The 27,303-nt window shown below is 42.2% G+C and overlaps 2 protein-coding genes across 5 annotated transcripts; both read left to right on the top strand.

Annotated features, from left to right (window-relative positions):
* The first annotated feature begins 757 nt into the window (after positions 1–757).
* Positions 758–27,225, top strand: LOC6546320 (solute carrier organic anion transporter family member 3A1). Of its 4 annotated transcripts, none has more exons than XM_015157597.2 (9): positions 758–842; positions 1,645–1,912; positions 14,716–14,749; positions 23,145–24,823; positions 24,897–25,260; positions 25,671–25,855; positions 25,922–26,065; positions 26,128–26,304; positions 26,452–27,225. In XM_015157597.2, the coding sequence occupies exons 4-9, from the start codon at positions 23,416–23,418 to the stop codon at positions 26,631–26,633; spliced, it is 2,460 nt and encodes an 819-aa protein (XP_015013083.1). In that variant the 5' UTR covers positions 758–842; positions 1,645–1,912; positions 14,716–14,749; positions 23,145–23,415; the 3' UTR covers positions 26,634–27,225. The 4 variants fall into 4 exon arrangements, with proteins under 4 accessions (XP_015013083.1, XP_026832851.1, XP_026832850.1 ...); XM_026977050.1 differs by having other exon boundaries at positions 758–853; XM_026977049.1 differs by having other exon boundaries at positions 758–1,912.
* On the top strand, positions 8,046–8,489 carry LOC6546321. Its single transcript, XM_001972897.3, has one exon. The coding sequence runs from the start codon at positions 8,072–8,074 to the stop codon at positions 8,420–8,422; it is 351 nt and encodes a 116-aa protein (XP_001972933.1). The 5' UTR covers positions 8,046–8,071; the 3' UTR covers positions 8,423–8,489.
* Positions 27,226–27,303: the final 78 nt, after the last annotated feature.

The raw sequence follows: 27,303 nt of genomic DNA, 5'->3' as shown, positions 1-27,303 counted from the left end.
TTAGCCTCCACACTGTAGACTACTTTGTAAACTGAGCTGCACCAACAGGCCACAGATGCACAACCTAAGAGATAACCCTTAATCGCAAAAATCGCCTGGTAAACACTCAAAGCGACTATAGAACCTAATTAGATCATTGTGCAATAATTCCCATTTGAAATTCGGTTTAACTAACTTTAAAATTGAAATTTACAAACATTTTCAATGTTTCACTGCTCTTCACTTTTTATAACACCACACCCTAAAAATCTTGATTGTTTCCTTCGCGGAAAATGTCTTTTATTGTATATTATATTGGTGTATATGCAACTTGGGGGCTTTGCAAAATGTGTACTAGATGTGAAAACCGATAATCTCGCCATACAGCACCTTTCTGTAATTAAAAACATCACAGCTTATCATGAGATGGCTTCGTTTTTTTAGGGAATAGCATTGCTGAAGAAAAAGAAAGTCGTACTTGCCGAATTTCAAGCAATTTAAACTGACTTTCGATGAGTCCATATCAAAAACATGGGTATATCTATTAAAACCTTATATATTATATTATTCTAGTATTCCGGAGCAGTTTGATCAGCCTGATCTGCAAATCCCCTTTCACTCTGATAAAAGAGCGCACGCCACTGATAACAAACAGAGAGCGCACTCAGCTAACAGAGCCCTAACAGCGTGGGGGCCTAACAGAGCCCCAACAGCGCCAAACAGCTGCGCTGCCGACGTCGACTGCGGCGCAGGCGAAAAGTTTTGGCTGTTTTCAGTTCGCCTGGCCGTTTTGCGTATTCGTATTCGAATTGTTACCGTGTGCGGACTGTGCCGACGGGCAGCGGAACTCAGGCGGTGCAACTGTATGTGTGCGGTGCGTGAGAGTGTGTGTGTGAGTGCGAGTGCGAGTGCGAGTGGGGGGCGAGAGAGATAATATGTACATTCTGTGCATATATGCACATATACACATGTGTATACGTATTATTTCTATACGCCGCGATCAGAAACAACAACAACAACAATGTGGGTCGTGCATATTGAACGTATGCAAATAAAACAAAAACAGATAAATGCCAAAAATCTACTACACTTTTATAACCAAAACACACAGAGCGCGGTGAAACAGCGGCGATAACAGTAACAGCGGAGAAAGACCACCCCCACAGCGAAAGCGAAGAGAGCGTAAGAGAGCGGCGGTTAGAAGTATCTTTGAGATACACCAACACTAAGAGAACGCGTATCTGTTTCTGCATCTGTAAATGTATCTTCTGGTCTGCGTTTTTCGACTCCTCGTATAAATTGAGCCGCACTTTGCTTATTCTCGAGTTTTTGCTGCTCAGACGCCGCTGTAAGTGCACGCGTCGCTCGACTTTTCGGTTCCGCTCCGAATCGGTTTCGTTTTCGGTTCCCAATACCTCCAATATTCCCTGAAACATACCTGTGTCCAAGAACCCAGTTGAAACCACACCACAATATTCGTGCTCTATTTATTAAAATAAAAATATGTATGTTTAAAAAACGAGTTGACACATTTTTCCGATCAAATACCTAAAGAAACTCGTATAACAACCATAAACACGAATAACATATAAAAGCCCTTATACAATTTTTGGAGATTTATCAGAAATAAGATCTTAAAAATTAAAGTGCCAAATCCATTTTCAGTGAGTGCTCGAAGAATTTGTTTTATTGAAACCCAGCCGCAAATACAATTTCCAATTGGCTGTGTGCGTGTCTTCAACGCACAAACGTACAAATATAGCATTTAATTTTGTTCATTATGCGTGCAATTAAATAAAAAAATTGTGTGTGAAATAACAACAAAAAACAGTGCGGCAAACAGAGGCAGCAACAAACAAATGCGTAAATTGCGTAGCTAATTCTGAATGAAAAAATCAACAAAAAACCAGAAAGCGAAACAGGAGCGATAAGCGTAAGTACAGCTTTAATAAATAAATTTTATTTGCTCACGAAATTACAAAACTTAAAAACTTGGGCATTGATGGCCTTTCAAGTTTCTTACAAAAAAAGTTTATCGAGTTTAGGAGCTCTGCTCAGTGAATTTTACTTAGAACCTCAAATTACAATTATTCAATCTTGCATATATAATATGTATGTGTAGAAATTGTTTATTTAAAATGTGTGTTTGCGAAAACAATACTTGTATAATGCAATTAAATTTTGTGGCGAAATAAAATTTCAAAGAGAACGATCAATGGAAAACATGCAGAGCCAGAAATTAGCTTAAAATTCATGGGATAACCTGATTTGGTTTCGTTTCATTTAATTGGGCTAAAGAAATTTCCCTTTTCAATGCTGCCACAAGAGAAATGGAAAGAACGAAGCATTCTCTGATTGATGTGGGGAAAAACAAAAACAGAAACCCCGAAAAGATGTTTCGAAATAAAATAGAGGGGCAGACGATGTCTAAGCATTTATCTTTCTGTTCTTCAACGCGGTTCTTGTTATTTATTTTTTTTTTGTATTCCAAGGCGCCAGAGAAAGTGAAACATGTAATTTTTTGTTGGACGGCCTACAAAAATCATACGCCGTATTGAGTGAAATCGTAATGGGCTAAGAAATTTCTTAAATACGAAGGTTAAAAGGGGGCAGAGCAATCAGAAAGCGCACAATACACACTCGGAAATAATGATAAGACGCACAGAGATGAAGAAACCAGCTAAAGAATACGAAACACACACTCCACTTCTCTGCCTTCCCTGTCTTTGCTGCCTTTGGTGCCTCCTCGGTTCCCGGGTAATTACATACATGCCGTAAAACCAAAATAAATACGCACAGATAAAGATGCAGAGATGCAGATACAGATACCAGAGTTTGGGTTGGGTTCGGATGGGCTTTTACCCTGCATTCTTCTTGTGTCCTCGCGAAACGAAAGCCGAATATCGGCGAAATGCATTAACGCCGAACAAAAGCAAAAACGAAAACAGTCAATAAACGCTGTTTAATCAAATGTTAACGTTTATACCGCAACTATCGACTCAGAATTACCGAGTTTCAGAGTGTCAGAGTTTCACTTTTGTACCTCAATCATAAGAGTGTTTGTTCTGGCCAGAAACCAGTAAGAAACACTCTTTTCCGTCTGACCTACATCGGGTTCGTTATCACCGATTTTTATTATCCATTTATATATATTTGGTTGATCTCATTGAATGCGTACACATTTACAGAGCAATTTATTTTCGGGTTTCAAAATTAAACACATAAAATGACGTTAACAAACAGCAGGAAACGCACCTGAAAGTGACAGAGAAATCTCTTTATTGTTTCACGAATTTAAGTTTTTTTCGCAATGAAATAAAAATTCGTGAATGTTCCATTATTTTGCTCTTGTTCATAGAAAGTCTAATGAGTGCTACTATTTGAATGAAATGAATTTACCCATTTCATATTTGACTTTTATAATAAGTTTACTTAAAGCATGTGTTTAATTATTAAGTTTGTATATTATTATTATTAGAAAAGTTTAAGTAAATGTTATTTAAACCTTAAAAGCTGTTTCTCATGACCAAAGTTTCCGAGCTGACATCGTCTACCTCGCCATTCCCATATTTTTCCATTGTTTCCTTTTAACTTCATCGCCTCCGCCGACCAATAAGTGATCAATGGCCTAAAGCATTTCGATTTCAGCCAAACTCATTTAATTTGTTTTTTGATTCCGCTCTTTTTCGCCATGCGTTCTAAGTCCAGAAAAATACGGCAAGATACAAAAAAAGAAAAAAAACTGAGAAAGAACTACAAAATTCACCTGTAATAACGTCGCAGAAAATGAAGAAATCGGATGAGAACCGGCAGACAAAAACAAGAATCGAGTAGAAGTGAGCAGACGAGCTACAGATGGAGATGGAAAAAAAGTTGGGGAACTTGAGAGAAGAGACCCGAAATCACAAACCAGATTTTCTACTAATTTAAATTCCTGGCATACAAAATATTCTAAAAAAATATAACAAAAATCAACAAAAGCGGAAAAAAGACAATAACAAAAATAAGTTTTCTGTATTGATTAACGAAACGAAGCGAAAATGGCTTTATTGGCATATCGGCAGAGAGTTTCACATAGATCGTACGCCCCTATATTACCAAGTATTACCCCATATACCACCTATACATACTTTAGAACTTCCGTTTCCTCGGAACTCTTTTCGCATCTGATAGATTGACATTTGTTTTATCTGCCTGACGTTTAAAATGAAATTTCTTGGCCAAGAGAGGGGGAAAAAGCACATTTACTCATCGTTGACACAAAGGAAAAGAAATTTTCAACAAGTTTAGTCACTGTGTATCGATTTTTACTGGCTCGATATATTCCTTTATTCGTTCGCTAGAGCACGTGTAAAGTTGTACACAAATAAGTATTATTCACAAGCCCGGGCTGATAATTTTATATGGTGTTGTATGTATTTGGCATTATGCTAATCAACTGGAGAAACAAATACGTACAGCCAAATCGTCATTAATTATGCATTTATTTTGAGCGTCTCAGCCCGCTGGCTGTGGCCACATTTGATACGAAAACCTCGATTCGCATTTCGAGAAACTGAAAGTTGGCCTAAAAACACAGTTAGGAATTGCCCCTGGCCGTGCATTGTCGTTGGGCTGGGCTGGGGTCGTGTTTACCGCCTTAGTCGTCCGACTTCAGTGGCCACTATCAGCCAGATGATGGCTTTTCATTATGAATACGTATCTCAAACGGATTTAGCATGAGTCCCAGGGGGTATGGAAAAACGCAGCCTACATACAAGTTATTCCTTCGGATTTGCTCAATGTAGAACTCAAATAAGGGAAAGTACTCATAGTTTGACTACAAGATTTTTCTAACACTTCATCTAGAGCAGGCATGTGTCTGTACATAACATATGTTTCCAAATGCTGAACTTGTCTTCGAAGTCATGTGCTTGACACTCCCCAGACCACTCGAACAGCCCCAATTCCCCATGCCAATCACGAATATATGAGATGAATTCCCACATTCTCCAGCGACACGCCCTCTCTTCGGATGGACAAAAGCAGCCCCACTCGAGATGTATTTGTATGTCGGGGACTGGAGGCTGGATGATGGATACTGGATGCTGGTTGCTGGTTGCTGGTTGGCAACCGTTTGGGAGCGATTAAGGAACCAGAAGTCGCACTTGACTGGCTCGAAGCCGCAGAGCCGGGGTGACATACAAAAGAGCCATTCAAGAGCAGCCTAGAAGATAGCAGCCCATGGAGGCGGCCAGGAGGAAGACGAATCACGATCATCAGCGGCAATTACCGCACTGTAACTACGCAGCATCCGCAATAACAACAATGTAAGCGGGCTGCGTGCAAGGCAAAGTCAAGCAAAAAGTGAGAGATCCACATACAAGATAGATACACAAGAAGCGGCTCCCCACTTGGAGCCGTGCTCCTCCGCCGCCCCAAAGTGCGGAGTCTACCCATCTGGAAGCTTGTTTGGCTGCTCGCTGCGACGCGTCTTTAGCAAGTGATTTCAATTTAATTGACAGTCCTTGAACTTGACTTAAACGCAACGCTCAACACAACACAGCACAGCACAGCAGCCATAATAATAAAAACACCACAAGCATCCACATCTCCTCACTTCACTCTCGATTCGCCGTTCTGCGAAGTATCCAAAGTTTCCTCTTTGCGGGGTCTTTTGAGTTTAGATTTCATTAAGTTGGAATTAATGGGTTCGTTTTCGGTGTTTTGCAGCCTAATCACTTATAGATTTTTTATGATAATGCATTCAGGTAACTGATTGGTAATCAAAATAGTATTAAATGGTTTACGGCCCAGGCAAATTAAAGTATAACAATACTAAGTAGCTATTCACTCAAGTCGAAAAATGCTGTGACACTTTCTTAAATCTTGCTTCGGGCTGGTTAAGCTATAGGAAATTAAGCCATTTATAAGCAATTCATAAATAAAACACTAATTTGTGTAGCAGATAAGCAAACTATTTTTAACCAACTTTATATTTTATTTGCGATCTATTTATAGCAACATAAAGCTCTGTTGTTTAAATATTTTCTGTACTTTCGGAATATTGAATCACTCGACTTGAATAATAATCCATTTTGCTGAATTCACTAAGGGATTGCGTCGGTTTCTTAAATTTAACCAAAATAGGGACTTTGGAGTTCGCTACAGCCAACTGATATTTCCGCCCTGTCGCTCCTCTTATTCATTGTAATCTGCATTTTCCTCCTTCCTTTGTTGACAAAGCTGAAGAGCAAAACCACACAAAAAGGGGCAGCCGCAAAAAGTTGCCCATTTGCGATTTCAGCACACAGTATTTTACGGCTCTTCTCGTCGTCATATTTTTTGGCAAATAAATCTTTTGAAAACAACAAGCGAAACACAGTCACATACTCGTACGAAAACCGGCGGATATACAGTATATACATTTATATGTGTATATATATAAACGCATTTGTCTATATAAAATCGTATCATCGCCGCATATATAATTTATTTTGAAAGCGTGCGTACGCCACGCATTTTTTGCCGTCTGTTGTTTTTATTTTTTTTTGTGCCTAGACAAATGGCTGTCCAAGGGGCAGACACAGCGATATATTCCGTATAGACTTTCATTCAATGAATTTTGATATTTTGGGGCTTAATTGTTTTTCTAGCTGAGAGGCCTCCGGATTCTCGGGGAGATCTATAAAATTTTACAATTATGACTCGGCAACTTCTCGGATATCGACACGTGTCTGTGAAGTTTTGTATCTTTTCCGCCGTGCTTCTTTGCCCGTTTCGGTTTCTTCTCCGCATTGTGTATACGCCCCGTGGGCGTCGGAGTGAGTTTTCTGAGATAAATAGCCACAGGTGACAAAAGATGTAAATGCACAACTTGATATTCAATAGATAAGGCCGCAGTCCAGTGGAGCAAATGAAAGAAACACGGAGCCGCAGTAGCGCTACGTACCCATGCAAAAACTTTCACCCGCAAGTGATCTACGGGCCAAAAAGAAAGACTTTCGCATCGGGAGCGCGGGCCAGCAGTACGCACATCTAATTACCGCACTCGAAAATGTGATTAGAAATCAGTTCTCGTCGCCGAAAGGAATTGAGAGTGTGCCGCAGCACTCCGAATTTCGTAGTATAATACTTTCACAATCATTCGAATTCAAGTTCACGGCGAGGTTTGCAAGGGTTTCGCCTCTGATTAGAAGTTGATATGTACATATGTACATTTATTCATGCACACAGATACCGCATGTACATATATATGCATTCCCCGGTTTGTGGGTACTAATCGGTGACGCCGCGCTGATAACTAATACAAAAAGCGTACGATCTATCGAGTCCACAGGGAATCGTGCGTGGATCGCACGCACGGGAAAACTAAATTTTGATTTCTTCGTTTCTGGGTCAATGAACCCATTTGAACTAAATTCTCTTTTATGATTTTTCTGCTTTTTTCCCCCGCCGACTGCTTGTGTTCTTTATTGGGAGCTTTCGGCAACGCCGGTGCGTGCGGCCTTATCTCAAAGAGTCTGTTGCGTAGGCCGATTCAAATGCGTTTAGAAAAGAAAAGTTATGGGCGAACGCGCCCCTCTTTCGGCCTGATTAGGAACCCGTCGAAAGCAGTCTAATCAGTTGGGAATTACCGTGTATTTAGATATACTTACATACGTGTATGGATAATGTCGATTCCCAGATGAAATTAATACCAATTGAAGGCTTAGTTTATGCGCAAGTGTTTCATCTTAAGCTCAAGATTAACTAAGATTAGCTACATTAGCAGAATAGTAATATTTGGTGGCTTAGTTAGCTAGTTAGTATTGATTTATATGTTAGTCTTCAAGGGTGGAAAGTAAGCTGAATTGGTTATTTATAAACTGGTTTCTTGGACTGCATGTACCAATTTGCGATTATTGCTCTCTTTTTGTTACAAGTCACTGATAAGAATCCCGGACTGTGATTAACCTTTCACAAAAATCACCGCTTCGAGTTGATAAGAGACAATGGGCCCCAAGTAAAAGTCCCCGCTGGTGAATCCCTTGGAAACGCATCTTGCTCCTATAAAACCGCGGACCAACTCCAAGCTCCTCACCAGTTTGACTTAAACCAGTAGCCAGCAAAGATGTTCCTTACCAAGTGCGGATCATTCCTGATCCTCGTGGTCTGCTGCTCAGTGGCCCTAAGCGCCTCCTCTCCTCACACATATCACAAGGATTGGCAGCCCGATTCGGAGGAGCTGCTCGAAGTGCTTCCCTTGGCCCGCCGGGCTCGATCGCCTGAGGGAGGTTCCGTGGTTCTAACCGCCAGTAAGGACAGTCCAATGGGTCGGGAGGCCAGGGTGCAGTACAACCACAATCTATACAGTACTGGCGATGGGCGTGGCAGCATTGACGCCTACGCCCAGGCCAGCCGGAATTTCGACTTTAATCGGAACGACTTCGGTGGCGGCATTCGGGGCACCTGGCGTTTCTGAGCGGGAACAGAAGTATTGAATTGGTTACAACTTGAGTCACGTGAACAAATAAATGTGTTTACCCAAGCGTGCTTTTGTTGATTTCCCATTAGTGACGGATCCTCCTCCGCGGATCCCAGCGAGGCAACCGAAAGATCTTTGCGCCTGACCAAAACAAACAGTAGCCGATGCATCGGCTATTTACTCAAAGTAACTCAACTGAAGAAACAACATCGGGTGGCTGCCCCCGATTCTTCAGACTGCAGTGAAACATACCCTTCATAATTAAAATCTCTAGTTATTAAAAAAGAAAGATTATTCAGTGCCTCAATAATCGTTTCGCAAATCGGCTAAATTAGTAAATAGATTGATGGATTTCGACCCTTTGACCTAAAACTGTTCTTTTCTATCTCCAAAACTATGTGGCATCTATAGCCATTTGCCCACATGTTGCAAGGTGAATGACTAGGCTCGGCATACTCCTTATGAAGTGTATGCCAAGAAGTACTAAAAGTCATGAGTCGTCGTCGGGGTCAATGGACTTTTCCTTCGCTGCTAGCGTCGTCGTTGTGTAACCAATAAAAATTGATTCTGTTGCGTGTGTGCCCTGTGGCAGGGGGGGCGGGGCAGGAAGGGGCGGCGAATTACGCACACTGCAGCAAACTCACTCGCACACCTACACACCTACACCTACACACACACACACACACACGCACAGAGTGGAGGGTCTGTGAATGCAATTGGGGTTGCTGCATTTATCGCTCGACTTCTTGGGGAACTCTTTTGTGAGAACCCGTACGATATCTATGTATATCTGGCCGGTATTTGGGTGTGTACACATACTTGTACACATCCATACATATAGGGGTATCTGTGTGTGGACATGACTAAGGGTAATTACTTTCGCTTTCCGTTTGCTCAGCTGGCAAATCAATAAAAACGGGCAGCGCAAGTCAAGAATACGTTAAATGCTTGACCCCCTTGCACAATTTTCGGGAAAGCCTCTGCTGGCTCGGCTGCCTTTGCTGTGGCAACAAAGGCGTCGTTAATGAAAAGCCACGAAAAAGGAAAAGCAATGCCTGCAATGCCTGGAAAATGACTTTCCATTTTCATTTAACAATAAGCAATCAATTGCAAGTTCATGGCACAGCTAACGATCTATTAGAAGAAAGTAAAAACAAGCAACGAAACCCATGCGAGGCAGAAACAAAAGACGAAAACCGACGAAAAGCGACGCCTACACAGGTAGGCCAGGTGAGTTGACTCCAGGTGAGTTTCCAGGTGAGTGCAGCTGTCAGCTGTTGCAGTTGCAGTTGCTGCTGCTGCTGCTGCTGCCAATCAGTGCGAGCGGGATGGGGAGGTGGAGACAGAGACGGAGACGGAGACGGACGCACTCTCAGCCTCTCGCCTCGACTGGTTTTCATTTTGGCTTGGAAAAACCACACATTGGCATTGCCCCGTTGCCATTTTTAGTGGCAAAAACTGACTGCATCATAATGAAAGTGAAATGCATTGCGCAGATGGCGATGGCGATGGCGATGTCAGTTACCAGATGCAACACTGCCAGGCAAGTAAGTCAAGTGCAGCAGTGCAGCAGCGGCAACTGCCGTTGTTGCAACATGAAGTGCCAACTGAAAACGCGCAGCGTATTGGCTTGGATCGTATCGCTGCGGATCGGAATGTGCGCGCGTCACCGACATCTCCATTTCCATCTGCATCGCCAACTGAATTCGGCACCATTCGGTTAATTGGCTAAATGCGAAAAGCGCTAAGCAAAGCACGCACTTTGCATGCACCGCAAGAAATGGATGATGATGCACTCGGAAGAAATCATGCCAATCAAAACGAAGTTACACAAATGTGGAATGTTGTTTATAAATCTCTTTGGGAATCATTTCATTAAGGATCATTTAGACATTCAAAATATAAAGAAACACAACCCATTGGCCTATATTCGAAGGTGCAGTATTTCTTCCGGTGTACGCTCTGCTAAATTATGTCAACAGCATGTGCAGCAACAAAAGGCGAGAAGGTATGTACAAGTAGCGTACAATGTACAATGTGCCATGTACAATGTACCATGTGCAATGCACAGTGTACAACGTACATGAGTATGCCTCCATTTATGGCCAGTGTTCAATGTCAGATCGGCGCCGAAGGTCGTTGTCGGATGCAGTGCGCGGTTTTCATCTGGTTTCTTCGCTTGGATGTTTATCTGCATCTGAAGCATGCATATGCATCAGTAAATGTATCTGTATCTGCATTTCCAACTTAAACTCGTTCCCATGTGCGAGTGGAGTTCTGGACCAGTGTAATTGATTCCAACAGCATGGAAAACATTGACATTGAGACAAACAATTCGCATTGTGGTAGGACCACGACAATTTGACATTAAGCACGCATGCAGACAGCAGGCAAACTAGAGATATTGAAAATCAGCGATCAAGAATGCAGATATATAAATTGGCTTTACAATCTTAGGACCTACATCTATCAGCAATAAGAAGCTATTAGCCACTACAAAATTTCTAAAAAAATTAAAAAAAAATAAAAGCATTGCATGCCCATCTTTCCGATAGCAAATTCAAGAAATCGCAACTATAATTGTATAATTTACTGACTCCTCACCTTCAGCAGTTGCAGATGCAGTTTCTCTGGCATATTTTAGGCGCATGCTCGACTCAATCAAGTCACAATAAATTAACCTCTATTTGTAAGCCAAGTGAATAATGCGAATAGCTAACAAACAGACAGCTGAGCACAATGCAACATCAATTCACTTTTTTTTGGTCACATTTCACTGATTTTGAAAGTGAACGTTGTGGCAGGCGGCGGCGGCGGCGGCGGCGGCAACTGGCGGAATCACGATTTTGTGGGCAGCGCAAATCTCTCCATCTCCCTCAGCGGTACAGTGGACACGGGGTATGGTGGATAGGTGGCTGGAATTTAACTTTGCATTCAATTTGATTGAGTAGATAATAGAACTTAAGTGTGAATTGTTGATAGAGCTGGGTTTTCTTGCTAATGCTTTTTGATGTGAATACACAAAGTGGAAGTTTGAAGTTTGGAAGTTCGATGGTGGTTTTTCCTGCCGTTAATGGTGCTGCTGCTTTTTTATTGGCAACTGCGTGGGTGAAATCCAGCAGACATCAAATTGGCGTCGTGTAGCTGCCGTTTTTACTTTTCCAGTGCGAGCAAATGAAGCGAAACGTGGGTTACACTTTTTACCATTTGCCTCTGCCTTTACTTATTTTATTTGTGCATTTTTTTGCAATTTTTTGGCATGCATCTGCAGCTGCATATCTTTTTTGAGTTACATATTTGTAGCGTCTGCGGCCGGATAGACAACGAACTAGATGTGGATGTGGATGTGGATGTGAATGTTGCTGAATGGAGCTGCGTAGGCCGCTCTGCATCAGGTTGACCCAGTTTTCGCTTTCTGTCTCCGTTTTGGCCTGGGTTTTTGTGATTTTTTTGTGGAAATTATACGATATGCAACCCGCTGCAGACTCCGTCCATGTTTGTCCGTTAATTTATGGCACTCCAGTTGCAGCTCAATCAATTTAGCACACATTCGTCTCGATCCAAGCCGCTGGCCAGGGCACTTATTCAATTAAGCGCCACGTAACTTTGCCAGCACAATGCAAATGATCTCTCGGATTCCTACTAAACTAGTTTTGCACCCATCCACTTTCTTATTCTTGTCACTTTGCGGATTTCGCACATTTGATACAATGAAACGGATGCGACCATGTTGGAAAGGGCAGTAAAGTGCACTGCTTTTGATTGCACTCATAGCGATTGTATGCGCGGTACAAATGGGCGTATGCGCGACGTGATTACACTAATGTACTCGTACAATACGCCATGTGTGACAGGGCGTTGTGAGGTGGTAAAACTTGCACTTTTTGTTTCCTTTGTAATAACTAACACTTGTGAAGTGCCTACGCCAGATGAAAGTGGAGAAACAATATTTGCTTTTGATGTACTACCTGAAAATGCCATTTTCCATTGTACTTGATTTTAAAGTTGAATGTTTTTAGCATTCTTAGTGCATTCCTAAGTATTCTAGAAATAGACCGTTGAATCACTTTTAGGACACACCCAACTATGAAAGGAATCTAAGTCCACCTAGGTCAACAAACAAACACCCCAACAGCTTGCTCAATACCGCAATTTATGATATTTTCCTCGTGGCCATAAAAAAGGGGAATACCGAACTGCATCAGACAAATTACAAATTGGAATTGGCCATTGCAATCTTGGCCACATGCCATTCACCAACACACCGACAAGTAAGCACACATACCAGCAAACAGATAAGTCAATGCACTTTTCGCCAGCACACACACATACATGCGCACTGGGAAAACCAGAGAGGAAGAGCGAGAGAGCCACCGTTAGTCGAATGTCTGTGTGCGTGCCTAGATTTTGCAATAATTTCGTTTTCATTTCGAATTTGAATTCGTTTTCGTTTCGCCTACGACGCCCGATTGCTTCTGCAACTCAATTGTTTTCCCATTTACATTCACCAATTATGTCATCCTGAAACGGAAGCCACTCCTGTGCTGAGAGCTTCAGTTTTTTATCTGTGAGTTTTATCTAATCCTTTAATTGCCTGTCTAGACGAAGCAAAGCCCGTCAGCTGCGCAATAAGTTGTGTATTGTCTGTACTCCTGGGGTCCCATGTCCTAGCCCTGTTTTCTCTAAGAGCTTTTCTTGGATTGGTCCAAAAATACAGCTTTTTGAGGGTAGTAGCTTGGTTTGAGTGTTCCTCGCTGAGTCTCCCTGCCTCAGACACTTAGATTCTTGTTGTCCTAGGTCCGGAAAATGAGGAAAACGGGGGATGTAACTAAGAGCAATGGATGAGAGAGAAATCGTTCGGCATGTGCACAGAGTTTGAACTACAGAAGCTTAGCAAGTCATTTTATTTGGTTTTACTCCTGGCCACATTTTGTTCAAATTATATGCATGAAATGAAAGTACCTATAAAGCAGTACTTACTTGGCCCTCTGTTAATATTTGTATCTATTAGCTTTATTCCAAGTCAGACAGTTAGTCGCTGTTCATCGGAGGCTTTTAATTTCTTAGTATAAGTTAAAATTGGAACAAATTTGTAAGTCGACGATGATGTCTTTGAATCTACTACTATTTCCTTTGAAAAAGTGCAGCAGAAAGTGCAAGTAGCCGAAGAGACGGCTGCGCTCTTTTTCTCTGGGATGCACTTGCTCTCTTCCGCGAAGAGCTTTGTGCAGCGCTCTCTGGCCTCTCGCCAAATTATTGAAATTGCACAAAGAAAAGTGAATCGAGAGAGCGGCACTGCGGTTGTGTAAGTTTTACATGGATGCAAGAAACTTGTTTTCTTTTTATGGCCTGCAATTTGAGTTCTTACTGCTGCGCAGCGGACTACTATTGTGCTGCAAAATACCACCCCTAGGTGGCGTAATTAGAGCAGTTATCAAACACAGACACACGTGTGTACGTCGATTGCAATCGATTGCAGAAGAGAGTCCGCTGCACTTGGCTGATTGCGTCTGTGTGAGTGTGTGACTGACCTATCTCAATGCAATTTAGCTTGCCCGCTGCACCACACACACACACACACACCCATACGCACGCACACACACACTCACAGCAGGCCGTTGTGCTCATTTATCTTTTATTTTTATACAATTTTCTGCTGCCGCTGTTGTTGTTGTTGTTGTTGTTGCCGAGGCGTCAGCAACTATTTTTGCCGCAGACAAGATTTGCATTTTGCATTTATTGTACACTTTGCCCCCATTTAATAGCTTTTCCTGTCGCTCGCCGTTTCGCTTTCGTTAATAAACAATAATGTCCGCTGCACTTTTTTCACACGCGTTGCATCGCGCTCAAAATTGTTGTTAATCGGTCTGGCTGTAATTATTATGACCCAACTAAACGCCATGCCCATTTATATACGTACTTTTAATTACGGCTGATTGCACTTGGGTACAATTTTATGACACCAATTTTATGGACATAAAATTCTCAGTTGCTTGGCAGCTACATTGTTGAACAAGTATTTTGCCAAAAAAGCCTTTAATTTGTATAATAATCATATAAGATTTTACGATCCTAAAATTAAAGGAATTCTCTTTAGTTTCTTATCCTGCATATTTAATGCAAACATGTGAACTTGCTTCTGTGCGTATTACTTTCAATTGATTTTCTGTGATAGAAAAAAAAATAAAAATTACAACAGTATTTATTGAAAGTATTATTTGTGAAATAAAAACGTGTGGCCAACTTCAATGATGTATTTAATTTTTCCCTTTTCTTCTTTATACTTCCAGTTACCAACTAAAGAAACTCACGCCTAACAAAAATGTAAGTTGACAAAAAAAAAACCCATTTCAGCGTTATTTATAAGTAAACAACTAATTTAAAATGGAACGCCATAAAAAGTCAGGCGCCAAAAGAGTTGAGAAAGAAATCACAGAAAAAAGGCAAGTGGAATTTTACAAACCCCAAAAAGTTGAATAAATATAAAATTACAAACACGCACTCGGTGAAAATTATGCACGGATTTTTTGTTCGTTAAACAATTGAAATCTTTTTTTTGAGCTCTGAGAGGCAAAAAGAACCTGCTAAGTACTTTCATAAACAAATACTCATGGGCAATGAATGGGTTCTGTATCTATGCGAATTGCGTAGGTTCTATATCTATTTAGGCGACTATTTTTTTTTATTTCTCGAAAGCCACTTGACACTTCGAGTGAACTAACTCAGAGGCCCAAAACACTTGAGAAGTCCATTGAATGACTCTTCATCTGTCTGGCACTGGACGAAAAAACCAAACATTCTGCGAATGACGAAGCCTTACCGCATAATTGGTCGCTAATTGGAAAAATCCATGCAAAACCTACAATAAATTATGCCAAATTAGCCGGTCTCCCTTCGAGAGCCGCATCTCCCAATGACAGTTAACAATTTATAAAAGTTCAATTAGCCCCATAACGGTACTAAGCGGACCGTGGAGCATTTAAGGCAAGTTAACACCTCATCCAAAGGTCCACCAGTCCTGGCATCCTGGCCACCGAAAACGGCTTAAATCAGCGGGTCAATCAATCAGACGAAGGGTTCTGTTCTGTTTTAAATTAAGATTTTTTGCGCTTTCAAACAAGCTTTCTTTTCTCCGGCCGAAGGCACAGTGGTTAAAAATCCAGTTAAGTAGTAAGAAGTTACAATCATTTCCCTTAAGATACACTGATATTTGGATATACAAAGGGCTTAAAAATGCAATATCTAGTAACTGATGTTTTTCCAGTTTAAATAGCGAGTACTTAATGCAGAACGTTCCACTGTCCGCGCAAAATGACAAATGTAAGCGGCTCTTCTCCGCCAAAATCAAAAGGCAAAAAGCAATCCAATCCACTCGCATTTATTCAGTACCCACCTATATATGCGTACCTATATAGGCAGCGTATCCAGAAGGAAAATAAATGTATTTGTTCGGTTTTTGCGTCGAGAACGTCACGTCAGCGCCATGTACTGATCTTCACGCGAGATATTCGGGGGAATTTCGAGGAGGATTGGAGCGGCTACCAGGTAACACTGGAGTCCAAGTCCGGGCTGGACTTAATGCAGTCCTCTTCGAATACCTTTTTGATTGCATTTCATTAGGTTCGTTTTTTTTTTTTTTTTTTTTCGTTTTTGCCGATTTTTTCTGTTTATTTTGAATTGGTTTCGGCGTGGACTTTTGCGGGCATTTCAAAAATTTATGCACACTTGGCTGCCATTTTGAGGTTGTTAATTTTTCTTCATTTTTTTGTTTTGTTCTCTGACTGGCTTTCGTGTTTTTACCTTTCTCAGATTTTTAACAAGCGCCGTCAAAAAGGAAGTTGCTTTTCCGCCAAACAAAAGCGCGAATAAAGTAAAGTAACTGCTGTCCAAATAAGAAGTGATATATGCACACTCAATTTTAATCATGGACATTCGAAACTTTAATTTAGCTCTGACACTATATTAAAGCCAAATCTTTATCATTAATTTATAAAATACATAATAAGGTGTTAGTGCCGCCAAATAGCTGCCTTCAATCACCTTTCCTCGGTTGCTTAAAATATTTTATGTATTTTCTGTCATTGTTTTGGCAAGAGAACCACACCCTTTGAGTTGCCATGAATCATGTACCTCATATCGCACTTATATGTACCAAACTCTGGCGCTTTACATGGTTGTTCCAGTTTGAAATGCCTAAAAAGCACATGCTTGAATATACGCACATACGATTATACGAGTGTATGTGGGATTTTATGATAACTTGATCGCATTGAAATACAATTTTTATTATCCGAGATTTGCCGCTTGAAAAGTTTTATGGCTCTTTTATTTGATGTGCGGCGATTAAAAATTAAATTAACTTTTCATAATAGGATTAAACAAAATCACAAATGATACAAAATTGACTCAGCCACAAAATAATGGAATAATTTCGCCCGCGAATTGGGATCAAAAACAAAAATTATAATGACTATAAAACTTTGTATAAAAGTGGGCATACGTATTTATACTATAATCGCTTGTCACAGCCAAGTTGTGAACTTTTTGTTATTGTTTTTGTCTGTCCAACAGTTTGTTTACCCAATTCGAGCTTCTGGTTCAAATTTCAGTGCTCAATGTGAAGGTCAAAGCCAAAACACAATAAATGCCCCTTTCTGATTGGTCAGCGAATTGGAGACCCTAAAGAATTAAGCCCAGAAAATGACTCAATGTCTGAGGGGAAATGTGAATAAACAAACAAATGTGTTGAGTCTCGAACTTTGTAGAAACGTAAACATACAACGAATTCTCGAGATTAATGAGCCATTCACCCGCCTCCGCGTCATGTTGCAACATAGAAGATGCCTGCGATAGCACAGGTTCTAAATCGTTTCTATGCTAAAAGTGAAATGTGGAAAAACCACTTTTCCGAGCGCTTTTCCAGCAGGCAAGCCCCAACTGCCTGGGGAGCTGCATGCTCGCTCGACTTCAACTTGGACTTGCAACTTGGACTGGCATCTGTTGCTGTTGCAGTGTGCAATTTACTTTCAATGCCGCTTCTAGCCATTGTTGGGGCTTTCTTCTCGGGCTTTGGCTGTGGATCTGCCACTTGCTTGCTGCCATGTTGCTGATGCAGTTGCTGCTGCTGCTGCTGCTGCGGCTGCGGCTGCGGCTGCTGCCAGTCAGCACCAGTGATGCCAATATTTTTATGATAAAAAAGGACAGATTGTGAAAAAAACAGAAAAAATAGGCTGAAAATTTCAAAAATTGGCATATGAATAAATATTTTAAAATAAATATTATAACATTTCAAACTCTTGTATGAATAACATTTGCCTGGTTATTTGTTCAAGAGGGATGCCAATGTGATCTTCCAAGTAATCACACTTAAGAACACATACACTGCACTCACTGCTCGACCGGTAAGAGAGCTTACTTGAAATATTTTGTGACTCTAAACTAGAAGACATGCCTTACAGTCTTCACTAGAACTAGTTGATAATTATAGGGCTACAAGAAAATATGTTACCTAAACAAATATTAAAAGCGGCAATAAGTATGTGTTCCAACAGTAAGTTAAACATTCTTCAGGCTTTATTTAAGACAATTTTTACTACTTTGTGCAAGTAACACGTACACCACCTGCATACATACATACATATATACATGCATACATACATACATACATACATATATACATACATACATACATACATATGTACATGCGTACATACATACATACATACATACATATGTACGTACATACATACATACATACATACGTACATACATACATACTTACATACATACATACTTACATACATACGTATGTACATACATATATGCACCGGTACATACACTACACATACACTACACTCACTGCTCGACCGGCAAGAGAGATTACTTGCAATATTTTGTGACTCTAAATTAGAAGACATGCCTTACAGTCTTCACCAGAACTAGTTGGGAATTATAGGGCTACAAGAAAATATGTTTCCTGAACAAATATTAAAAGCGGCAATAACTACGTGTTCCCACAGTAAGTTACACATTCTTCAGGCTTTATTTAGGACAATTTTTACTACTCACTTCAAAGACCTCACACATTTTTTTATGAATTTTTTTTGTGAATATTATTTATTTAGTTAACTTTTAATTTAATATTTTAAATGTTTCGTCCACGACGCATTCGTCCTCAACGTTTGATTCATACGTTGCCATTATGCCAATGCGTTTCAACTACCTTTCGGGCATTTTATAGGTGTTTCCTGTTTGACATTTTTTCCGGATGAAGCAGTAAAAAACAGGAAGGATCTGTCCGGAAAAAGGCTGAATTGGCATCACTGGTCAGCACGTTGCCCGCGTGTCTGGTTTTGTTGCATGTTGGCATGCAGCAGCAGCGGCGGCGCAGCAGCCACTGAGCTGATTGATATGCAATTTGCAATACTTGCGCTTGCGCAATTCAAATGCCCACCAACACTCGTGCGCAGACACACACACACACATACATAACTCAGTTACGTAGTAGGAAAACCGAAGACCAAAGACGGAAGTGGGAAGACGTGTTGCAAGTGGCCAGGAAAACCTGAAAATCCACACGTTGTGAGCAGAGAAAAGGTGCAACTCCCCGTATTCCCCGCTAACTCAGCCATTCTTATTACACTAGACAGCAGTGTTTCAATTCGCAAGAATGCAAGTTGAGTTCAGCTAGTTATTTTATTTGAAGCATCGTGCAATGGGTCGTATTAAATTAAGAATGAAATTTCTTACAATGACCCAAACTGTGTACAATGACTGGAATTCAATAAATAGTTTCTGGCCTGTTTATTAACATTGTGCAAAGTAGTACACTTGCGGGAATAAAAGGCATTAGCAATTTGTGCCTCAGTGTAAAATTAAGCGTTGATTTGCTCACATTGTAGCCACGATGACGGGCTGCGGGCCCAATTGAAATGGAAACCTCGGCTACAATCTACATATCGATCTGCTCCCAACCAGAATGACCCGCTCGAATGGGCCTATCCTGAAAGATAGTTTCGTAAACTGGTGGCTTAATTGCATTTATTATGATTGACACTGATAAATCGGTAATGTCTGACTGTCAGTCGGACACTTGCAGCAAATTGAACAATTAACCATCCATCAGGCCAAATTAAAGGCAATAGATGGCCGGGGTCTTACATAAACATCTGGCGATAGTTCGCAACCTGGCCAGTTGCTTCCAGCCGGGTTCAATGAGCCCTGCCCGCAGCTCGAACCCAAAACCCGGCCGAAACCCAAGCCAAACAGGTAACCGCAGGAGTTCGGGTTCGGGCCAGGGCTCAGCAAGTGCATCGGAGTAACTCCAAGGCTTAGACTCTATTTCTCCAGGGGCCAGGGCAAAAAGGAGCGGGGAGGATTACGCAGCCATGGCTGCGATGGCAGCGATAAGTGGCAGCCAGGTAGAACTGAAGTACTAAAGTACTGGCTTTGTTGCCCCATCTACGTCAGCAGTTAGATTCTCCAGGGCGTGCGGCGCACTGTGGGAAAGTGTGAAGCAGATAAGACGGGAAATAAAGATACAGTGAATGACTTATCTTCAGCTGTTATGTTTTCTATACATTTATTTACGTTGGAAACTCACTCCGCGTTGAAATGTCCCCAATCACAGCTAATACACGCCTTTATTATTAGTTTAATGCAAGCGGAAAGAAATAATTGAATTCCACTATATCGAAAATGTTAAATACAAAAACGAATTCTGAAATGATGATGGATCCTATTTCACCAACGCTTTTATATTTTAAAACCCAATTTTACGAACCTATTGTTTCTATCGAAGTCGTTTTGTAATCTCTCTGGTCTTTTGTTTTTATGCTGTAACCTCATTTGGCGCATCACATTTCTAACAATAAAAAGTAAATTAAAAATGCTAATTGAGCACGTGCTACTTCCATTCATCTCTAATTATGCATAAATAAATATTCGCTTGATTCACACGCATTCCGATGGAACAGCAGCGAAGTGTTTCAAACAGAAATCAAAAGCGCAAAATGCGCAATAAATAAAATCGAAGGAAAAATAAAGAAACCTACAGCAGCAATAACAACAATTTCAAGGCCAGTTTATGACGCTTGAGGGGAGAGAAAGAAAACACCATCTCCTCCGCACTTCCTCCCCTTTTCCACTGCACACACAAATAGTTAATTACACAAAGAAAAATTGCACAGTGTTTCTGGTTTCCATACTTTTAATTAATTCGTTTCAAGTCGCAAGGTAATTGTTCCCCATTTCGAAAATCAAAACAGTAATCTTTGCCATTTTAAAATCCATTATAACTGCGTCAAAAAGTATGCAACAGAATATTTTATCTAGGTATCTGAGTACGCCACAGCTAATATTAGTTTGGCAAATATCTCCCTTCCGCCTTTTTGTCTTTTGAATTTCGCGGCTTTGTACAGCGCTACAGAGCTCGTATGGCAATACTATACATAATTTGAAAGGTCTTGACATAACCTACAAAACGACGCTATGCATGATTAGTTTGGATATTGCGTTCAACAGTTATAGACGTGTAAACATGGAGTTCACTAACGCCGAAATTCGCGCTATTTTAAAGTTTTCCTTCGTTAAAGGCAAATCCGCCAGAGAAACGTTCCGTGAGATTAATGGTGTTTTGGGGGATGGTACTCTATCACTTCGAACCGCGGAGGAATGGTTTCGACGATTCAGAGCCGGTGAAAACGACACCATGGATAAGCCAGCCGGCGGAAGACCTGTGACGACAAATACCGATCAAATCATGGAATACATCGAGTTAGACCGGCATGTGGCATCTCGTGACATCGCCCAGGAGATGGGAGTTAGTCACCAAACCATTTTAAACCATCTGCAGAAGGCTGGATACAAAAAAAAGCGTGATGTTTGGGTGCCGCATGATTTGACGCAAAAAAACCTTCTGGACCGAATCAACGCCTGCGATATGCTGCTGAAACGGAACGAACTCGACCCATTCTTGAAGCGGATGGTGACTGGCGACGAAAAATGGATCACATACGACAATATCAAGCGAAAACGGTCGTGGTCGAAGGCCGGTGAATCGTCCCAAACAGTGGCCAAGCCGGGATTGACGGCCAGGAAGGTTTTGCTGTGTGTTTGGTGGGATTGGAAGGGAATCATCCACAATGAGCTGCTCCCATATGGCCAGACGCTTAATTCTACCACCTACTGCGAACAACTGGACCGCTTGAAGCAGGCGATCGACCAGAAGCGTCCAGAATTGGCCAACAGGAAGGATGTAGTGTTCCACCAGGACAACGCCAGACCACACACTTCGTTGATGACTCGTCAGAAGCTACGGGAGCTCGGATGGGAGGTTTTATCGCATCCACCATATAGCCCGGACATAGCGCCAAGTGATTACCTGTCCATGGCGAATGCCCTTGGTGGTGTAAAGTTGAACTCAAAAGAGGCTTGTGAAAAGTGGCTGTCCGAGTTCTTCGCAAATAAGGAGGGGGGCTTCTACGAGGGAGGTATTATGAAGTTGCCGTCTAGATGGAAACAGATTATCGAACAAAACGGCGCATATTTGAACTAAATCCGATCACTGTAGCACTTTTTATAAGGCATTGAATAAAGAGCAAAAAAGCGGAAGGGAGATATTTTCCAACCTATTATTTCATTAGTGGGGAACATCTTTTAAAAAGAATATACATGTTTTTGTGCATTCAGGAATGAGGGCTGGCAATCCAGTTTCTCTTCGCCACCGAGCAAGAATTTCACTTTCCTTATCAGCGGGGTCGGGCTCATTGATAAGATTTGCGACTGCAGCCATAATGATTGCACTGAAAGTGAAATTAAATTCAGTCGTGCTCTTTATAAGCCAACGCAAACGTAAATTGTTGAGTCTGAACGAAAACAACAAATGCTTAGAGCCAATTTGACATTGAAAATTTTTGCAAAACAAATATACAAACCGAAAGTGAGATATGAGATGAGGGGAATTGGGACAAACTGTTTTAATATTTGCTTGGCATATATTTGGGTGTAGCAATACACATATACACATTTAATTCGATTTTAAAAACAGGGAAATCATCATTTGTCAAAATTGGTAAAGTTTTGCAAGATAGAAAGAGCCTAATGGGTTTAAATGACCGTAACTAAGCCAAACGCTCCTCGTGCGATTACAATTTGATATCAGCCTAACCTTGAACTTCTTCGCTGCTCTTATCAATGTGCCAAAAATGGTGCAATCTAGAATACTTGCAGCTGTGCTAGAATTGTGTCCCGTGCTGTTCCGCTGCCTGTGTGTGTGTTCGGCGCTGATAAGGTGTGTGTGCCCAGTGGTTCCCGATTCTCTTTAGTCTTCGTTGGGGATTCAGCGCCGTAGTTCCATTATAATCGGATGGTGAAGAGTGACTTTACAAAGAAAGAAAATCATAAATGGCAAATGTGCGAATAGCGAGTGTTAAATGAAATGTTCTCCACAAATATCGAAAACATCCTTCTAATTTATAATTTAACAAGTATATTTTTCTCGGCAAAATAACACAGCTCTGTGATATAAATATAGACATATGAGTAAAGCTTTGTAAATGAAGCTTATACATAATTGCACACGAAAGAAAAGGAGAAATAAGTCGGAATATAGCTGCAGTCAATATTCTCAAAGTGGGAAAACATAACATTTTTGTACCCTTTTCCAAAAACCATATTTGTTTTCAAATACTAAGCCTAATTTATCAACTTTTGTTTTCAGACACAACACTGCCATATTAAAACAAAGAATCTAGAACTGTTTTGAAGACCAGATCAACCAATCTACCTCGTCTTCTGGGCCAACAAGCAAAACAAAACTAAACTCAATGCCAGGACCCAATTTCCCCATAGGAAAATGGAACAGGCAATAAGCAAGACCACATAGAGGAGATTCACCAAACCGATCCGTTGAGATTACACAGCTAAGGTCAATAAAACCCTTGCAGATCGATCAAACCACCTAGTTTTTTAGAGTTCCACTAGACGCCAAAATGACGAAGAGCAATGGCGATGTGGAGGCGGCAACCCAGGTGCAATCTCTGGGCGGAAAGCCCAGCAATGGACATGGCCAGCTGAATGGGAATGGCTATCATCAGAATGGCGGACGTAGGGATTCCAGTCAAGCCTTTACACCACTGCTGCCGCAGCACAATAATGGCACCACCAACGGCGAGGTGACCACTCCGCCTCCAAGTACAGTGCTTTACGAGAGCACCCCGAGCAACAACAACGAGTGGAAGGCCCCGGAGGACCTGGGCCACCTGAAGAACGGCCTGGGCAACATTCTGAGCAGTAATAATAATGGCACCGGCAATGGGCACAGTCTCAGCGAGAAGTATGCCCACGAACAGGCTCCCCTGACCGGAGGGTACAAGTTGCCACCTCGCTCCAGTGAGTCCGAGGAATCCGATTTCGATTCCGACCTCAATGGCGGCTCCTCCGCGGAATCCAGCTCCAGTTGCGGCCTTTTCGGCTGCCGGCCCAGGTGGGCCAGGAGATTCGCCTCCACGCACGTCTTCATGGTGGTCTTCCTGCTGGCCTACATCCTGCAGGGCATGTACATGACCTACTTCGTCTCAGTGATCACCACCATCGAGAAGCTATTCCAGATCAAGTCGAAGACCACGGGAATTTTGCTGAGCGCCAGTGAGATGGGTCAGATATGCACGGCCATGTTGTTGACCTACTTCGCCGGCAGAGGACACCGTCCAAGGTGGATTGCCTGCGGCATGGTCCTGTTCTCCATCGCCGCCTTCTCCTGTGCCCTGCCCCATTTCATCTTCGGCGAGCAGCTGATGCACTCCAGTGTGATCCTGCAGCAGACGCAGGTCCCTCCCGCCAATGATTCCTTCCCATCGCTCTGGCTCAATGCCAGCAGGGAGCAGCTTAATCCCAATCTGTGCATTTTGGGGGGCAACCAAACGCTCTCGGGCAGCGAATGCAATGAGGAGCGCCAGCTGGAGCAGGCCTCCCACTCCAAGATCACCGTCATCGTGCTCTGCATCTTCTTTGGCAGCCTGCTGAGCTCGGGCATTGGCCAGACCGCCGTGGCCACGCTGGGCATACCCTACATCGATGACAATGTGGGCAGCAAGCAGTCGCCCATGTACATGGCCGTCACCATTGGCATGAGGATCCTGGGACCGGCGTCCGGTTTCATTTTTGGCAGCTTCTGCACGCGCTGGTATGTCAACTTCTCGAATCCCGGCTTCGATGCCACCGATCCGCGCTGGATTGGCGCCTGGTGGCTGGGGCCGGTGGCCATTGGCAGCCTCATGCTGCTGGCCTCCATTGCCATGTTCTCGTTCCCCAAGCAGTTGCGGGGAAAGCAGAAGCCGGCTGGCCAGACGGCCACTCCTGCAGCTCCTGTGGAGCCGGAGGAGAAGCCTAAGCTGAAAGGTGAGAAGTTCAATCCGTTGAATCAATCCTTTTTATGGTAGGTGGGACTCAACATACATTTTTTCCATTTCAGATTTTCCCAAGACAGTCCGTCGCCAGCTGAGCAACGACATCCTGATGTTCCGCACCGCCTCGTGTGTGTTCCACCTGCTGCCCATCGCCGGTCTCTATACGTTCCTGCCCAAGTATCTGGAGACCCAGTTCCGGCTGGCCACCTATGATGCCAACATGATCGCCGCCTTCTGTGGTATCCTGGTCATGGGCATCGGTATCGTCATTTCCGGGCTCTTCATCCTGAAGTGGAAGCCCACTGCCAGGGGCGTGGCCGCCTGGATCGCCTTCACAGCCCTCGTCTACTCGGCGGGCATGATCATCCTGATGTTCATCGGCTGCAGCATGAACGACTTTGCCGGCTACAAGCCAAGCGATGGCAACAGGTGGGTCTTTAAGTTCCAAGTTCATGGATAATTACTGTGATAAAATATTAGTTAAATATGAAGTTGTTAAATGTTAATTACTCAAAAAAAGACAGTTGTATTAGGTTAAATAATAATTTCTAACAAGAACCAAACAATGGAGGATACAATGAACACAGCTTACTTATACTTGTAATAGTTACGTTTTGTGTTTTTTAAAGTGTATCTTACATTGACCAAAATTATTGCCTGTGCCCTTATAAGTATGCAAGCTTTTTGCACGGCAAGAGGATCCTTTTAAAAGTGTTATTACATCTAGCAATTAAGTTGTGTAAGACCAACGCATAAAAACTATACCTTAACTCTAATGTATTTAGTTTTATAATGTAACTCCTATGTATTTATTTTTTAACTTTAATAATTTATTCCAGTCCCGCCTTGATCGAGCCCACGTGCAGTGCCGCTCTCAACTGTACCTGTGATAAGGAGAACTTTGCGCCCATCTGTGCCGATGGCAAGATGTACATCTCGGCCTGCCACGCCGGATGCAGCAGCTCCTCGCTGCGTCCCAGCGACAATCGCACCCTCTACTCCGATTGCGCTTGCATTCCAGATGGTGAGACGCACCCGTTTAGCCCGAAATCCCAGTCTACCAGCATCTCAATCCCTTTGCACCTTTCAGCTCCGGAGGCGGTCAACGGTTACTGTGATAATAACTGCAAGAACTTCATCTACTTTATACTGATCTTTGCCATTTGCGTATTTATGCATTCCACCTCCGAGGTGGGCAGCATGCTGCTCGTCATGCGCTGTACACATCCCAAAGGTAATGACCAGGGCTCAAAAACAGATGTTACACTAACGATAACAAAACCCAAATCCCCACAGATAAGGCCATGGCCATGGGTGTGATACAGTCGGCCATCGGCCTGTTCGGCAACGTTCCCTGTCCCATCATCTACGGCGCAGTGGTGGACTCCGCCTGCCTCATCTGGAAGTCGGTGTGCGGCAAGCACGGTGCCTGTTCGCTCTACGATGCGGACACTTTCCGGCAATATTTCCTAGGTGAGTGCGTCGGGAGCGATAGGAAAGTCTTGAACATTTCCAAATCACTAATTCCTGTATGTACGTTGCTATGCAGGATTACAGAGAAAATGTTTTTAGTTGTACTGTAGATCCATCGTTCATTTAATAACTTACCTTTATTCCCAGGAATCACGGCTGGCATTATGTTCCTGGCATTCCTGATGGACCTGGTGGTGTGGCGCAAGGCGCACCGCATCGACATCGCGCCGGAGGATCCGCAGGAGGGTGGGCCCGCGTCCAACGGAAGGACCTTGGAGGTGTCCGAGTCCAAGCAGCCCATCTCTCCGGCGCCGGACACGACGGTCTAGGAGGAGCGGGTCGGAGACGAGCCTTGCACATGCTGCAGGATTTCCAATAAACGTTTACCTTAATTGTTAATTAGTTATCATTTGTCTAGTTTGTTAGCCTAGTGCAAGAGTTATGTATTTAGTTAAGAGGCATCTTCGAGCGTCGGGAGACCTCATTAAAATCCACATTAGAACGCGCTCGTCCAGCTCCCGACCCCGCTCCAAATCCCAGCACCATATTCTACATAAAACCCATGGATTACGATTTAAATCCTTGTAAATCTCAACGCGAAACAATGAAATGAAATTCTAGACATTATCAAACGTCATGCATGAGCGTAGTTAATCGACAAGCAAACAATAAAAACTGATCGACAATTGTGCAAAATGCAAGAAAGTTGATAAATCCTTATGTGTAAACTATTTGTAACAGTTATATCGCGATGAATGTAATCTATAATTAATATATTAGACATACACTTACATGTATGTATGTAATTGCAACCTATCTGTGGTAGTTAAATTTTAGTTAAAATTCAAATTAATTGTCTAAGTTTGTAATACAACAAATATATACGAAAAGAAATTAAATGGAAAACTATATACAAGTAATAAAAACAGGTCTTTAATTATGAAGTTGGGCTGTGCAAGGACAATTTAAGTCCCAACATGATCAAAGCTTAAACCCTAA

Source organism: Drosophila erecta, unplaced genomic scaffold (genome assembly GCF_003286155.1).
Source record: "Drosophila erecta strain 14021-0224.00,06,07 unplaced genomic scaffold, DereRS2 tig00000021-arrow-pilon, whole genome shotgun sequence".
NCBI classification, from domain to species: domain Eukaryota; kingdom Metazoa; phylum Arthropoda; class Insecta; order Diptera; family Drosophilidae; genus Drosophila; species Drosophila erecta.
The sequence above is the reverse complement of the archived record's forward strand: the minus strand, read 5'-3'. Positions and strand labels throughout refer to the sequence as shown.

Coding starts and splice junctions, on each gene's coding strand:
- LOC6546321 (XM_001972897.3), top strand. CDS start 8,072: ATGTTCCTTACCAAGTGCGGATCATTCCTGATCCTCGTGGTCTGCTGC.
- LOC6546320 (XM_015157597.2), top strand. CDS start 23,416: ATGACGAAGAGCAATGGCGATGTGGAGGCGGCAACCCAGGTGCAATCT. Junction 24,824..24,896: donor GGAGAAGCCTAAGCTGAAAG/GTGAGAAGTTCA, acceptor TTTCCATTTCAG/ATTTTCCCAAGACAGTCCGT. Junction 26,305..26,451: donor TTTCCGGCAATATTTCCTAG/GTGAGTGCGTCG, acceptor CTTTATTCCCAG/GAATCACGGCTGGCATTATG.